Source organism: Castor canadensis, chromosome 1 (genome assembly GCF_047511655.1).
Source record: "Castor canadensis chromosome 1, mCasCan1.hap1v2, whole genome shotgun sequence".
Taxonomy (NCBI): Eukaryota; Metazoa; Chordata; class Mammalia; order Rodentia; family Castoridae; genus Castor; species Castor canadensis.
Genome location: NC_133386.1, coordinates 38731835 through 38746436, shown reverse-complemented (window position 1 = coordinate 38746436; position 14602 = coordinate 38731835). Strand labels below are relative to the sequence as shown.

The 14602-nt window shown below is 36.9% G+C and overlaps 1 protein-coding gene across 3 annotated transcripts in view; it reads left to right on the top strand.

Moving 5' to 3' along the window:
• Positions 1 to 10087, top strand: part of Nkain2 (sodium/potassium transporting ATPase interacting 2) — a 976459-nt gene extending 966372 nt beyond the window's left edge. For 2 of the 3 annotated variants that reach the window (XM_074075281.1, XM_074075279.1), the window contains exons 6-8: positions 5388 to 5469; positions 6105 to 6193; positions 9895 to 10087. In XM_074075281.1, the coding sequence (XP_073931382.1) occupies positions 5388 to 5469; positions 6105 to 6129 (107 nt within the window). In that variant the 3' untranslated portion in view covers positions 6130 to 6193; positions 9895 to 10087. The remainder of the gene's footprint in view (positions 1 to 5387; positions 5470 to 6104; positions 6194 to 9894) is intronic. The other variant, XM_074075280.1, reaches the window with a different exon arrangement.
• Positions 10088 to 14602: the final 4515 nt, after the last annotated feature.

Genomic DNA, 14602 nt, shown 5'->3' with positions numbered 1-14602 from the left:
TATCACCCTTAAAGATACATTACAGAAAACCAAGACAGCTCATTAGTAACTATCACTGGCAAATACAGCCCAGGTGGCTTCTGTGTCACTTATTGTTCACATCAGAATATTTCTAGAATATTATATTGCAGATGGGAGGAAGATGAAAGAGAAAATTTTCTAGAAAGAACAAAGTGAAGATGCTGGAGAATAAATAATAAAGAAGGCATCTGCAGCCAGTAGAGAACCTGAAGAAAAAACTCAAAAACTTTGCTTAATAAGTAATATAGAAACAAACAAAAGCCTGAAGATTTTAGATTTAATACAAAATGGGATTGGATGCCTTTGAAAACCTTCCAGGAATTAACTGGAATGGCATGAGTAAAAAGCAGAAATCACTTTTCTGATATATTTAGAAAGAAAATAAAATGCCTGACTTCTAGTTCCATTCTCAGTTGTTTACTTACTACCTCAAGCAGGAAATATGTACTTATTTGTAAAAAGAAGATAATTATGACTACTCACCTGACAGTAATATTGTAAAAATGAATGGTATCACCTGAGAAGGCCTCAGGAACTAGTAAGAGTTTTATAGTTGTCAGGAACTGGCTTTCTTTTCAAGAATTAAGGAGATTAGAAGTTAGTCTTCGTCTAAATAATGCAGAAGTTAGCTATGAACCAATAGGTTAGCTACCATCACAATTACTTGAAGAAGGATCTGTCAGATATTTCATTATTCTGATTGCTCAGGAAAGTTTCATACATACAGTGGCCTCTATAGAACATGAATACATATAATTATAAAAAAGAAATTGCAAATAGATTAAAGTGGTATTAAAGATATCTTTCATTTGTAAGATAATCCTGTAAATTCGGTTTTTTGAGAGCAATAAAGCAGTTTCTACTACCTCCATTTGCATGGCATCCTAAAGGCTTTCATGTGTGGTTGAAAACTTCTGCAGAAGGTCAGAGTTATCAAGTTTACCTATGCTGACCATAGGTAAACCATAGCTTTAACTATCATGTGCGACTAAATCCAGCCAATTTCTGTTCCTCTCCATCAGGTCATTTCACAAAACATCCAAACAATTATCCAGAGTAAATGCACCTGGAAATTGACCATACACAATTTGCTAGACTGTGAACTCAGACATATATTTCAAATAAACCACAGAAAACATACTCTCTGCTTCTGAATGTCCCCTCATGAGTAAAATGGTAAAACTCCATCCTGGTTACATTCAGAGACCCTTCTCCCATCGTAGTCATGGGTCACCTGGTTTGAGTTATTTTCTGTGCCCCAGGCCCAGTCAGAATAATCAGAACAACTATAGTCCTTCCTTCAGTTTTAGTGCTAGCCTCCTGAATCAGGTAGTTGTAAGCCAGTTCTACCCACTTTCCAAACATAAAGGTAAATCGCAGCTATTGAAGAGCACATCTCAGACAACACAAGCCACACTCACATTCATGGCACATGCTCAGGGCACATCTTCACTCTGCCCTGGCCTTTCTCTGTGTCTTAAGAAGGTTTACAATGCTCCCAACCAAGCTCTGTTCTCCATTTTGGGTTCTAATTCTATCTTTGGGTCTTGGATATTTATCTGGTCTTCTTCAGGTTAACCATTCCTTGATGCACTACAAAATCTTCGGTTCACAATTACCATCAGATTTTTTTTCTGCCATTCATCTCAAAGCCCTGGGAACAAGCTAACGAAGTAGCTCAAACAGTAAGAGCAGCAACACTAATTAACCTGGATCTCCATTTCAGTGAAGGAGACCTCACTGCCTATTCCTGTCCTGACCTTGGTCTTCTCTAGTTCACCACATTCTCCAGCACCATAGAGGGACCCTCAAAGCAATGAAGCTTTGCCCTGGGAATACTTCTCAGGAAACTAATTTTTCATTAAGCCTCACTGTTGACAAGAGCATGCCCATATAGCAGGGAATTTAGGCACTGAATTCCTAGTCTTCCACAGTAATTTCTCATTTGCCAGCATTAAATATGATTGCCACTCAGTTGTTACTGGTGTTTCTGGTATTATGTATATTAAATATAAAAAGATAAGATAAAAATATGGAGAATGTAGAAAACAAAAGTTCACTGTTTTATTCTGCTTCTCTAAAATACTATAGTTCTAAAGTTGTCACAAATTTAGGATTTTTATGTTGCCTAAGATTGCACAGTTGACAAGTAGACACAGTGGAATTTGAATCCTGGTCCTTCTAACATCAGGATCTCTGCATTTTTATGATGCCATTCTACATTTGATGAGGAGAGAGATTCTGCCTCAAAACAAAGGGTTTCCCAACACTAAAAAGATGCCTATGCTCATGCCATTAATAGATATAGAGGAGGGCTGACAGAGTGGTTCAAGTGGAAGAGTGTCTGCCTAGCAAGCATGAGGCCCTGAGTTCAAACCCTAGTCACACACACACACACACACACACACACAAAACAGGCATGGAAGAAACTTAAATATATATAACTAAGTGAAGAAAGTTAGTCAGAAAGGGCTACATACTATATGACTTCAACTCTGCAACATTTTGTGAAAGGTAAAATTATGGAGACAATAAAAGACCAGTTTTTACCAGGATGTGTGTGAGGAATAGTATTAAATAAAGCACAGGCAGTTTTTTAAAGGCATTGAAGCTATTTTGATGCTATAATAATGGATACTGGTCACATATTTGTCAAACCCAAAGAATGTAAAACATCAAGAGTGAACCCTAATGTAATCTGTGAACTTTACGGAATAATGATGTGTCAGTGTAGATTCATCTATTACAACTAGTATACCACTTTGATGGGGTATGCTGATAGAGAAACTGTGCATGTGTAAGGCAGGGAGGATATGAGGAATCTATGTTAATTTTGCTAAATATGCTATGAATCTAAAATTGCTCTAAAGGAAAAAGTCATTTTATAAAAGGGGGTTTTCAAACGCTCTCCATCTCTAGCCATAAAGGAAATGCAAATCAAAACCACACTAAGATTCCATCTCATCCCTGTTAGAATAGCCATCATTAAAAACACCTCTAACAACAGGTGTTGGTGAGGATGTGGGGAAAAAGGAACCCTCATACACTGCTGGTGGGAATGCAAGTTTGTGCAACCACTCTGGAAAAAAATTTGGAGGTTTCTTAAAAATCTAAACATAGATCTGCCATATGATCCAGCAATCCGACTCCTGGGGATATACCCAAAGGAATGCAACACAGGTTACTCCAAAGGCACCCATGGTTATTGCAGTGCTATTCATAATAGCCAAGTTATGGAAACAGCCAAGATGCCCCACTACTGATGAATGGATTAAGAAAATGTGGTATTTATACTCAATGGAATTCTACTCAGCCATGAAGAAGAATGAAATCTTATCATTCACAAGTAAATGGATGGAAGTGGAGAACATAATTCTCAGCGAGGTTAGCCAGGCTCAAAAGACCAAAAATCGTATGTTCTCCTTCATATGCAGAATTTAGATCTAGGGCAAATACAGCAATATTGTTGGACTTGGGTCACATGATAAGGTGAGAGCACACATGGGAGGTATGGGGATAGGTAAGAAACCCAAAAAACATGATAGTATTGAGGTCCTCACTGCAGAGGAACTAATACAGAAACTTTAAAGTGACAGATGTCAATATGAGAGATGAATCAACTTAGACTGTAAAACATTTATACATGGAAGCAACGCTAGGAATCTCCCTCTATAGCTATCCTTATCTCAACTAGCAAAAATGCTTTGTCTTTTGTATTATTGTTTATACTCTCTCTTCAACAAAATTAGAGATAAGGGTAGAACATATTCTACTTGAAAGTGAGGGAGGTGCAGCAGGGGAGGAAGGGGACAGGGGTAGGGGGGAGAAATGGCCCAAACAATGTATGCACATATAAATAAATGAGAAAAAAACAAAATAAAATAAAAGGGGGGGTTCCTTCTGCACAGTCATTATAGGTTCTATGTTACCTCACACCTTGCTTCAATTACTAACTATAGCACTCTAAGATATTAACAAAATAACAAAAGTTAGACAAAGTAAGTCAACAGAATAAGAAACTATAAAAAATGAAGTTGTCCTAATGTATCCTAATTCACTCTTTATTTCTATGTCTTTCTCTTTCCTGTAATCTATCTTGTAGACTTTTTCTTGTTTTGCCATTTATCCCTACCATACAACCTCTATCTCCAGAAATAAAAAAAAAAAAAAAGCAAAATGTTTTCACAGTACTCTTAGCCTTTACTGTCTCACTATTCCTGGCAAAACTTAGAGGTATAAAGCATTCAGTTGTTATGCTTGTAGATTCTGTGGATTAATAATAACTCAGACGGGCATATCTCAGTTCTCAGAGGTCAGGGACCTGAGCTGGGAAGACTCCAAGAATGGGTTGATTCAATACCTGGGGTCTGATGTCATTAAGAGGCATTTTCTCTCATGTCTGGATGTAGATGCTGTGAACATGCTGGGACTTCAGCTAGCCTATCAGCTAAAACACCTGTCCATTGGTACCCATTGGCTTCTCCATGTATGCTAGCTTAGGCTTCCTCACGGCATAGTGGTTGTGTTCCAGGAGAAAACATTCTGAAAGAGTAAGAAGGAATTGAATGACCCTTTTATGAGCTAGCCCTGGAAGTCACATAGATCATTTCTACCATACTCAAAGCTGCCACAGAGGTCTACCCGTGTTCAAGAGGAAAGACAGAGACCCAAATCACTAAATTTGTTGACCACAGTGTCAGAACATGTGGAAAGGAGAGATTGTTACAGCCATAATGGAAAATTTCATCTGATCCAATAACTCCTGTTACATCTTATTGGATTTTAAGTACCTTGGTATGTATTGTATTTGAATGTTTAGTTAGACTTTGACCTACATCTCTACCTCTGATCATTTCAGATTATAAACCATGACAGGGACAGCTATGTTAAGTACTTAATTTACATAAGGTTCACCACAGCACCTTGCACTTGACAATCAGAATACATGGTATCATTAGTGCTGTTGCAACTGCAGATGGATACATGCACTTGAATGATCTTTATTTTTATGCTAAAACATTTTAATATTACAGAAAAATATCTCCACATTGACCAAAAAAGCATACAGCATCTTTACTGTGCATGTGAAAGTTATTACTCCAATTAGGACTTTGTTGCTTGAGAAAAGTACACAAATTTCCTCTCTGAAGTGAATAGAGTCTTATAATGCAATAATTGAATCTCACAGTTGAGGAGGAGGGAGGAGTCACTTCCTCGAAGAAACTGTCTTTTCTTTCCCTTCTTAATCAGTCACTTTTACTTTAGTAGATCGTTGAAAGGATTATACTAGTAATCTGGTGGACCTTGATCATGAATGTGTATCTCTTCTGAAAAGTTAACTAATGAAGGCAATTCTTCCTTTTCAGTTGATTTCATAGGTGGCTTTGACTCTTATGGCTATCAAGGGCCTCAGAAGACATCTCACTTACAACTGCAGCCTATGTACATGTGAGTATTTTATTTTGGAGGTATTTTTCTGGGATACTAAAAAATGGTCAAGTAAATGTATTATGGCACAAAATAGATGGCATGCAGCTTTCCCTCAGTTATATTCTTCCTGTATTTTCTTACTATTGATATTGTTTTGACTGGGATGGTCCTAATACAGTTTCTTCATGAGTTTTTAAAGCTTGACTTATCAGAAATGCCATCTCTGAAGTTACCTTTTGTCTTACATCAGTATCATCTATGTGCCTCAAAAGCCCATATTATATCAGTTCTTTGAGTTGCCCAAAAGTTTTATATTTGAAAAATGACAGAACAGTATAGGCAGATGTATAAAACTATATATAAACCATATTTTCTGGTTTTCTCAGAATAGTCCCAGTTTACCTTGGTTTTCTTGGTATAATAATTATCAGCCCTCCATATTACTCTCAAAAGAGTTCTCATTTATATGATGAATATAAATCAACTTTTTGAAGGGCTCAAAAAGTCAAAAACCAAGCAATGCTTTATCATTTTTCTAATGTGAAAGTGAAAATGAAACTGAAACATTAACACTGAAACTTATCAAACCCTTAACTCTAGCACGCAAGAAAGCAGATATACAATCAGAGCCTGATTTTTATATCTGTGTTTAGGCAAATTCCCCTGGATAACAACTGATAACAAATTCTATATATCAGCATCAAGTGATATGCTGAATTGCAAGCGAAGATCAAAATAGAAAGTAAGATTCCAATTCATTTTAAAATGTGAACTTCTCTCTTTGAAGATATGTGTTTGTTGTCGTTGTCCTCCACATTAAATCATTTCCCTTTTGGTATCTTTAATGTATAGGATAACAAGTGGACTTTAGGGGCATTTCTCCTCCAAGATATTAAAGTAATCTTTAGGCAATCCTTTTAAGCTTCTCTTTAAAAAGAGAATGATCTATGCATGTGCCTGCCTTTCCTTTGTATTCCTTGTAGTTCTCTGCAAGCATTTCCTAACACATTCATAGAAAACACTTCGTCAGTTCAGGAATCAACCAATACTACAAGTCACTTCAAAGCGCTGCCTTAAACAGCAGATCACACATTCTTTCTTTTACATCCTCATAACCACTGCCTTAAGCATTTGTGATCTGTTAACTTAAAATTCCCAGTTTCTTTCTTATTTCAGAAATTCTATCCCATAATCCACGTGGCTGCCAAATTAATCTTCCTAATGTCCTGCTCTGATTATCTCACTTCCCTGCCTAAGAGCTATCAATAATTCCTTAATACATACTAAACAAAGTTGAAACTCCTTATCATAGCTTCTGAGTCCACTTTGATTTGGCCTCAGTGCTCTGTTGAAGCATTATCTCTTGAACCCTTAATAACTTTTTCATCCTGGCCATATGCAGATGATGCTATAAGTCACTAGAAAAATGTCATGCTGAATAGGAACTGGCCCTGTCCTCCAGAAGCTTTTAATCTATTGAAGGCATAGGCTAATATCACCCAATTGCCTTTTTTTCCCCACAAACCATAACTCTTGCCTTCTCCAAATATATAATTTTCTAATTCTCCATACTGTTCTTCTGATACCTAATCTCATCTTTTTTTTAATTAATTCCACCTTTTGAAATTCCACCATCCTTCAAGTTTTACTTAAAATATACTTCCCATAGAAACATTTCTTAATCTCTTATCTCTTTTCCTCTAACTTCTCTTTTTTTCTTTTGCCATATCCCACAGTTGGTGGCTACTTATACTTTATCTCCCCTAACCACTCAGAAAGATTTGATAGTATAACAACAACAACAACAAAAAATGATAAATCTTTCGCATTTTTTTTCTTCTCTGAGATAGAGTCTAGCTAAGTAGCCCAGGCTGGCCTGGAACTCATGATTCTCCTGCCTGTACCTCCCAAGTGCTAGAATTACAGGTGTATGCCACCATGCCCTGCTTCTTTTACATTCTTTACCATTCTTCTCAGTATTTTATTGTAATGTTCTATAAGATGTTCTATTTTAAAAAGAACACTTGAGTAATGATTGAGATGACCTATTTAAGACAGACTACCTAAGATAAAATTCTTTATAACCTTTGGCATACGACTTTGTTTGAACAACTTTAATCTTGCCAAGCCTTGGTTTCTTTACTAGTAGAGATGGTAATATACCTACTTCACATAGTTGTTCTGAAGTTATAGGAAATAATGCATGCAAAGCCCTTATGGAGTCAGAAATCAACATATCCCATACGTCATTCTCAAAGGATCACCTCATAAACAGCATATAACATAGAATGTCAGCTCAAGCAAAACGTAACAATTGATTTGTGCTCAAGAGTAGCTCAAAGTATCTACAAAGCCTTTAATTGCTTGCTTCTGATAATATCGTATAACATTTCATTGTGTTGGTCAATATAACTGACTGATAAATATGATAAAACTGTAATAAATTAGATATAACCACTCATCTAACAATCAGCTATGGTAATAACATAAAAATCTTAATTATACATAATCAGAAATATTGGTTCAAATCAGGCATTTATAATTCTAATGTTGGTCTTTAAATAGGGACTCTAAAAAGATACATATCTTTGTCAAGATTTAAATTCCTTAAGGACAAAACTTCCCATGATTTTCTTCAATAGAATACTTTAAATGCCAACAAAAGCTAATGAAACTAGTTTTCCTCTTTACTGCCTGAGAATGGTAAAATTACATGAGTGCTTTCAAGTTTCCTTGTTCGTTAAATAAATGTTTAATGAAATTCAAATCTAGAAAGTTAGTAATACTTAAGGTACATTAAAAATTGCTAGTCAAAATTCTACTAATATCCCTGGCAGAAAATATCCCAAAGGAAACCTCAGTCCTAGAATGTTAAGATTTTATTTTAAAAATGTGGACACTGAATCAAGAGGAAGGAAAACAAGGCTGTATGTGGTGGTAGACGCCTGCAATCCCAGCTACTAGGGAAGCAGAGATAAGAGAGTCCTAGTCCAAGGCTTACCTGGGCAGAAGTTCAAGACCTGATCTGAAACAAAACTAAAGCATAAAGGGCCGGAGGCATAGCTCAAGTGGTAGAGCACTTTCTTAAAAGTGCAAGGCCAGGAGTTCAACCCCCAGTGCCACAACGACAGAGAGAGAAAGAGAAAGGAAAGCAAAAATCACACCACTCGTTAGCAAGGATTAGCAATTGCTTTTCCTGATCCTTAATTCAGTATTCTTTTCAAATTCTTAGCTGGACTTGTGAGTTCAACCTCATATTACATCCTCTGATTTTATTTTACTTCTGGTGCACCATACACTAATTCAGTTGCCCGTTTCCATACATGGCAGCACCCTCTCCTTTTCCTACATTCTCCTTATTCCCTTTTGATTTTACGCTACACAATATTGAATGAAGAGCATTTTCAACTTTGTAACCCTCCAAACCAATCATCAGATAGCCACCGTCTACTCAAATCCTGTGAAAAATCAGAACTGATTCATTCACCTATAAACATCGTCCTGTGCTGAGAGGCACAGCTCTGAGCATCTCCTCTGTCTTTGTCCTTTGGAGTGTACCTTCTGTCAACTTGCCATAAATATGTCTTGTAAAGTAAGAGGAATTTAACACCATGGGCCAGTTCAAGCACCCTGATGATACTATATAGCTACTGGAAATAAAAGCTGTTCTTTTGAAAGAAAGCAAATGCTGAAAAGCAATGTGCAGTTTTAGCTGTGGGTTTCCATTATGCCCACAAATCTTCTGTGGCCAGGGTCCTGGGCAAAGCTATAAAATCACTGCCAATACTAACTTAGAGTCATAACCACGTTATGGTGCCTATAGCCAAAGACTACACTGTCCTCCTTATTTTTATAGTTGGGTGTATGTCATTGATTTATTCTTCTTCACATTTCCATAATCCAAAGATTTTCATTATTTTTTTTCTCCCAGTTTGATAACTATCTTTGACATAAATTGGAATCAATGAAGTCACAGCACAAATTCTTATGTCCATATGTTAACTTTCTCACAAAGTAGTCGTTTTAACTACCACTCACCTATGTGCCATAGCAAGTATAGATCGGATTGTATGCCCTGCCTTGTCAGAATATCCTGTGGTGAATTAGTAAACGTGAAAACAATGCATTCTTTCTGGCAGCCTAATTGTACAGCAATACGTATTCATTTCATTTGTCCCCAGTAACAGATTTTGAGTGACCATAAGTGGCCTCTATCCAGGTGATTGCACTGAGAAAAAAGAAAAGGAGAGAAAACTATCTACTTAAGACCCAATTTGGGCTGCTTTTTCCTTTTCCTTTTTCTTTCTTTCTTTCTTTCTTTTCTTTTTTTTTTTTCTTTTCCTTGTTGTTTGCTCTTGTACTTGGAGAGGTGAGAAAAGGAAGTGAATGATAGGCACCCAGTGCTCTCCCCCCTTGATTAAAACATCTTTTCTCTCTTTTTAGGTCAAAATAATACAGATGACTTCGGTATGTCAGCCCATGGACCTCTCAAAGTACTTGTTAAGCAGTGACCTCCTGCATTTTATGAAGAGCAAGAAGCAAATGAATTTAAATATACATACATATTATCAGAACAGTTTCTTCTCTCTCTCTCTCTCTCTCTCTCTCTCTCTCTCTCTCTCTCTCTCTCTCTCACTGATTCACTTGACGTCCTCTTTCTAACTGAAACAAATATGCAGGACATGCCCATCCTGGATTTCCTGAAAGCAGGCTCCTTTCTCCCAGGCCTTTGAAAGTGCAAAAGGAGACGTGTTGGTGCCCTCTGCTGTCCATTCCTCATTCTTCTGCATCCAGCTAGCCGGCCTCTTGAGAGCTGTGAAGTCATCTGGCACATTAGTCTGAGAGCCCTGTTTTCTGCACTCCATACATCCTGATAGCACCATGGCTACTTAGGCAATGATACTGCAAAAACAAACAAAAAACATGCCATGATGACCCTGTAACCGAAGTCTGAAATGGCAGATTGTTTGCCCTAAAGGCTGTACCGTATATACTTGCCTTAACCCACCTTTGTTGTGTGCCCGAGAACCTCAGTGCAGACATCCCTGAGTCACTTCCTTTAGGCTAACACACTGCTATTAATTCCAAATGAGTTCAAGTCTGTGTGTTTCATGTCAAGGAACAAGACTGATTAACTCAGCAGCTCCAGCGTGTCTGTGTAAGAAAACTGCCAGCTGTCAGCAAAGTGCTTTACCAATTGAGCCTCCATGGTGACCAAAAAGAGACAAGTACCAATAACAACAAAAATAATATTTGTCATCTTTACAGTTCTTAAATATGGTCTTCTGCTGGGGTTGGGGTGGGACAAAGTAATATTTATTCATCGACTACACACATTAATCTACAGAAAGCAGAAATGGCTTAACTCACTGATTTTATTTATTGCACTCTAGGTGCTTTTATAAGTATCTACAAATGTCTTTTACTAACACAGAAAACAGCTGTGGATTTCTATCAACAGAGGCCAACTGACTATGTATTAGCTATGTTTACTCTTTTATATCTAATTCAAATTGAAGACCCAATGTAGGTGAACTTTCTTTTCTAACTTCGGCGTACAAGATTATTTTTTGGGTGGGTGGGGGGAGCGATAGTTATCTTGGTGAAATATTTGAGACATCTTTGTGGTATTTGGGGGATCTGTTGTGTGTTAGAGTGTATTTCAATCCTCCTGTATTATTGTGGCAGAAAAACTGTGCTGTTAACGTAGTTGGCAACAAGATGCCTTTGGAAACTTAATAGTAGGTCAATGTGTTTATGGAATATTCTGAACTCCTAGGAAATTTTGTTTTATTTTTTCAAGCATTATTTGGTTTTCATTAGTGGAAAACATATTAGCTCAGGCTTATCAGTAACTCAAATGAGTCATATTTTTTCTTGGATCCACTTGAGACATGAAACTCAATTTTTGTTTACACATCATCTTTAACTGCAGTGAATTGAGAAAGTTATAAATCAGCATGAAGCAACTTTTTGCTTTGGTTTCTATGAAATTTCTGTTAGTGGGCTAGCCTACCTTGAATCTTAGTCCATTCAGATCTACATGAAGCAGTTCTATTACTGTGTTTGCACGAATGTTTGTGATATACTCATTCATACACATTTGAAACTGATAAAGGAAAAAAACTTACCATTGGAACATAAATCACACACAAGAAAAAATGATTCCAGCCCTCATGCTTGAATTTTCTCAGTGGCTTGTGTGTTTGTCCATACCTACATGTATAAAATACACAATTGCAAACATGTCAGTGAAACCTCATATAATGTTTTTATAGTGACATGCATGTTAACATATGAGGAAAATATTTACCAATGTATTGTCCTTTGAGTCCTAAAATATAAATACTATCCATGCCAGAAACTATCCAATGTGACTATTTCAATGAGGTTTCACTATATACACTGCTGTGGTGAGATTCCACCTTGCTGTACATGTATATGGATACAGAAAATAAGCCCTCATAGTTCTGTTTTAAGTTGCAGCCAACTTACCACCAAAACACTACTAATCATCACCACCAAAATCTTCAAAAACAGTTGTTGACTACTAAAGAGTAATCAGTGAACAGGCCTTTTTTAGGAACAGTAAGCACAGTCGTGTGATTCTATCTGGGAAAACATCAAAGTTGTACAGCTGTATCCTCCTCAAAATCTGGTGAAGAATGCTATTTTTCTAGGCTGATCTTTTGTTATAAACCTAATATTCTGAAGGCAAGAGTTACAATCCTGATGTGTCTTTTTTTTTTCGCATTTGTTAATTCTGAATGTATTTTTAACAGAGTGATTTTTTTGACTTACTAGTGTAATTTGCATTTTAAAAATAAATGGAAAAACAATTAAGTTTCTGCGCCATCCCTGAAAGCCCATGCTGCTCCTCACAGTGTATTCCATTATGTCATTCATGGGGCCCTGCTGATGCTCTGTGCAATGCAAGGGCGTTTCAGCAGTGACTAGAAACTGCCTGGTCCTGGCATGACTCCAGCGCAGTTGTAGGGAACGTGAACACATGTTACCGCCCAACGCTGAGGGTTTCCTTATTTTTATTGTATTTATTTTGGGGGCGGCTTTACTGAGGTTTAGACTCAGGGCCTTGTGCTTGCTAGGCAGGTGCCTTACCACTTGAGCTGTTGGCCCCCAACCCTGAAGGCTTCTTTAGAAGACTGCCTGCAACAAACTTGCTGTCACCTGGAGAACTTACTTCTCTTCCATCTGGGATTTGAAGTAAGCGTCAAACTAATAATTAACAGAGGTGGTAGAGCACTTTATTACAGACCTTTGGTTAATTATAGACGTTTTCATTTTTATAAAAATATTTTAAGTAAAATAATTTAAAATTCTCATTAGTTGCCCCTCTGATGACATAATCTTTGTTGTTGTTGTTAAAGTATTGATACTCACCTCAACAAAAGACAATGACAGTGAAATATCTTGCTGTAGGGGAGGGAAGTAGAAAAGATTAACTCCTGGCAGTTGTTGACTGTATGGCTCTAGATTTCAGCTGAGCTTCACAGTAGGCACAAAACAGCAGAGAGCAGCTGGCCTGGGCTGCTCCTGGCTCAGGGTGGCGCTCAGGTCTGTGCTTTCTCCCAGTACACACAGAAGCAGGACCCTCGCCCGAAGTCAAAACTGAAGCTGATTGAAAAGGAGGAAGGGTTTGAGGCAGTAGACCAAGCTGAAGACCGACTTGTAATGCTTGATTCCTCCCCCACAGCAGGAGAACATGTGAATGATGGGAGTCTGCTGTTACCTTTGTCCCCTAAGTGAGAAGTACATCGAGGTGGTTTCATTGAAGTAGATGTGGATGCCTAAAGGATGTTGTGTTACACGGTGAGGCACATAACATCCCTATAGCACCAAAAGGAACACAATTACTAAGTCAGCCATATATACACATGTATAATGCCTTAAAAAAAAATGCCTTCTTCCGGGACATCTCAATTATACAGGTTTTGAGCTTGGTCAGTTATAAGCAAAACTAAGGTCGGCATTTGGTAAGCATTGAAAAACATAACATCTAATACAGTAAGGCAAATATCATTCCACTGTGATATAATAAATGGACCATTTTAATTCATAAATATAGACGATTAAAATAGTTCACATTTAGAACAAATCTTTGAGATCCAAATTCATTCATTATAGGTAGTAAATGAAGATCCAGAATGGTTAAGAAATCACCCATGGCTACTACATATCCTGAAAACGCAAATAATTCACCATTCCACACAAATTCTTGTGTGTGCCCTGGTAAGAACAGAATAAATCAAATCCCAGGCCATATCAACTGACCCTGGTTTTTATAAATTAAAATGAAAGATGATAAAGAAAACCCTGACAGGATTAAATCATCAAATGCTTCTGAATTTTATTGTATGTGAGGGTCAGTATAGTTTTGATATTAAAATACATCTTATTATATTTCTTTTAAAACCCAATAATCCAGACCCAGAAGTAAGCATGTATATATATATATATATACATATATATATATATATATATATATGTTCTTGTGTATTTCTCAACCAGTTATGCTGGATTTCAGAGTTAAGATATTGTCTGTTGTTACTTTTACAGTACACTTATAAATAACTACTATAGAGACATTAGGATTACTTAAGCAGTCCTACCTTGAGTGCTTCTTATACCTATCAAGAAAATCTTCCTTGTATACATGGAAGTATTACAAGGAAATGCCCTGTGTAGCTATCTTAGATAAAAATGTCATTTTTTTTTCATTTACAAAATCAAGAACAGGAGGGGGGAACAGGTCCTGTGGGGTGCAAGGGAGGGGTGTTGATACCAGTGGGAGGACAGAGTAGGAGGAGAAAGAGCATGGAAGGTAAATATAGTGCAAATACTGTGTATACATGTGTAAATGGAAAAATAATACCTGTTGAAACTATTCCAGGAATGGTGAGAAGGGGGATAAAGGAGAATGATGGAGGGGGTAAACTCAAGTAGCTATATTATATTGTAAGAACAATATAATAACAATATTGTAAATGCCACAATGTACCCCAACCCAGCACAACAATTAAAAAAATGCAAAAATTCATATTCAGAAAAAATAAGAAAAGAAAATTTTCTTCTGATGTTTTATCAATCTTCAGTAAAATTTCAGCACTCAGGGCTTATACTCAGAAAGCTT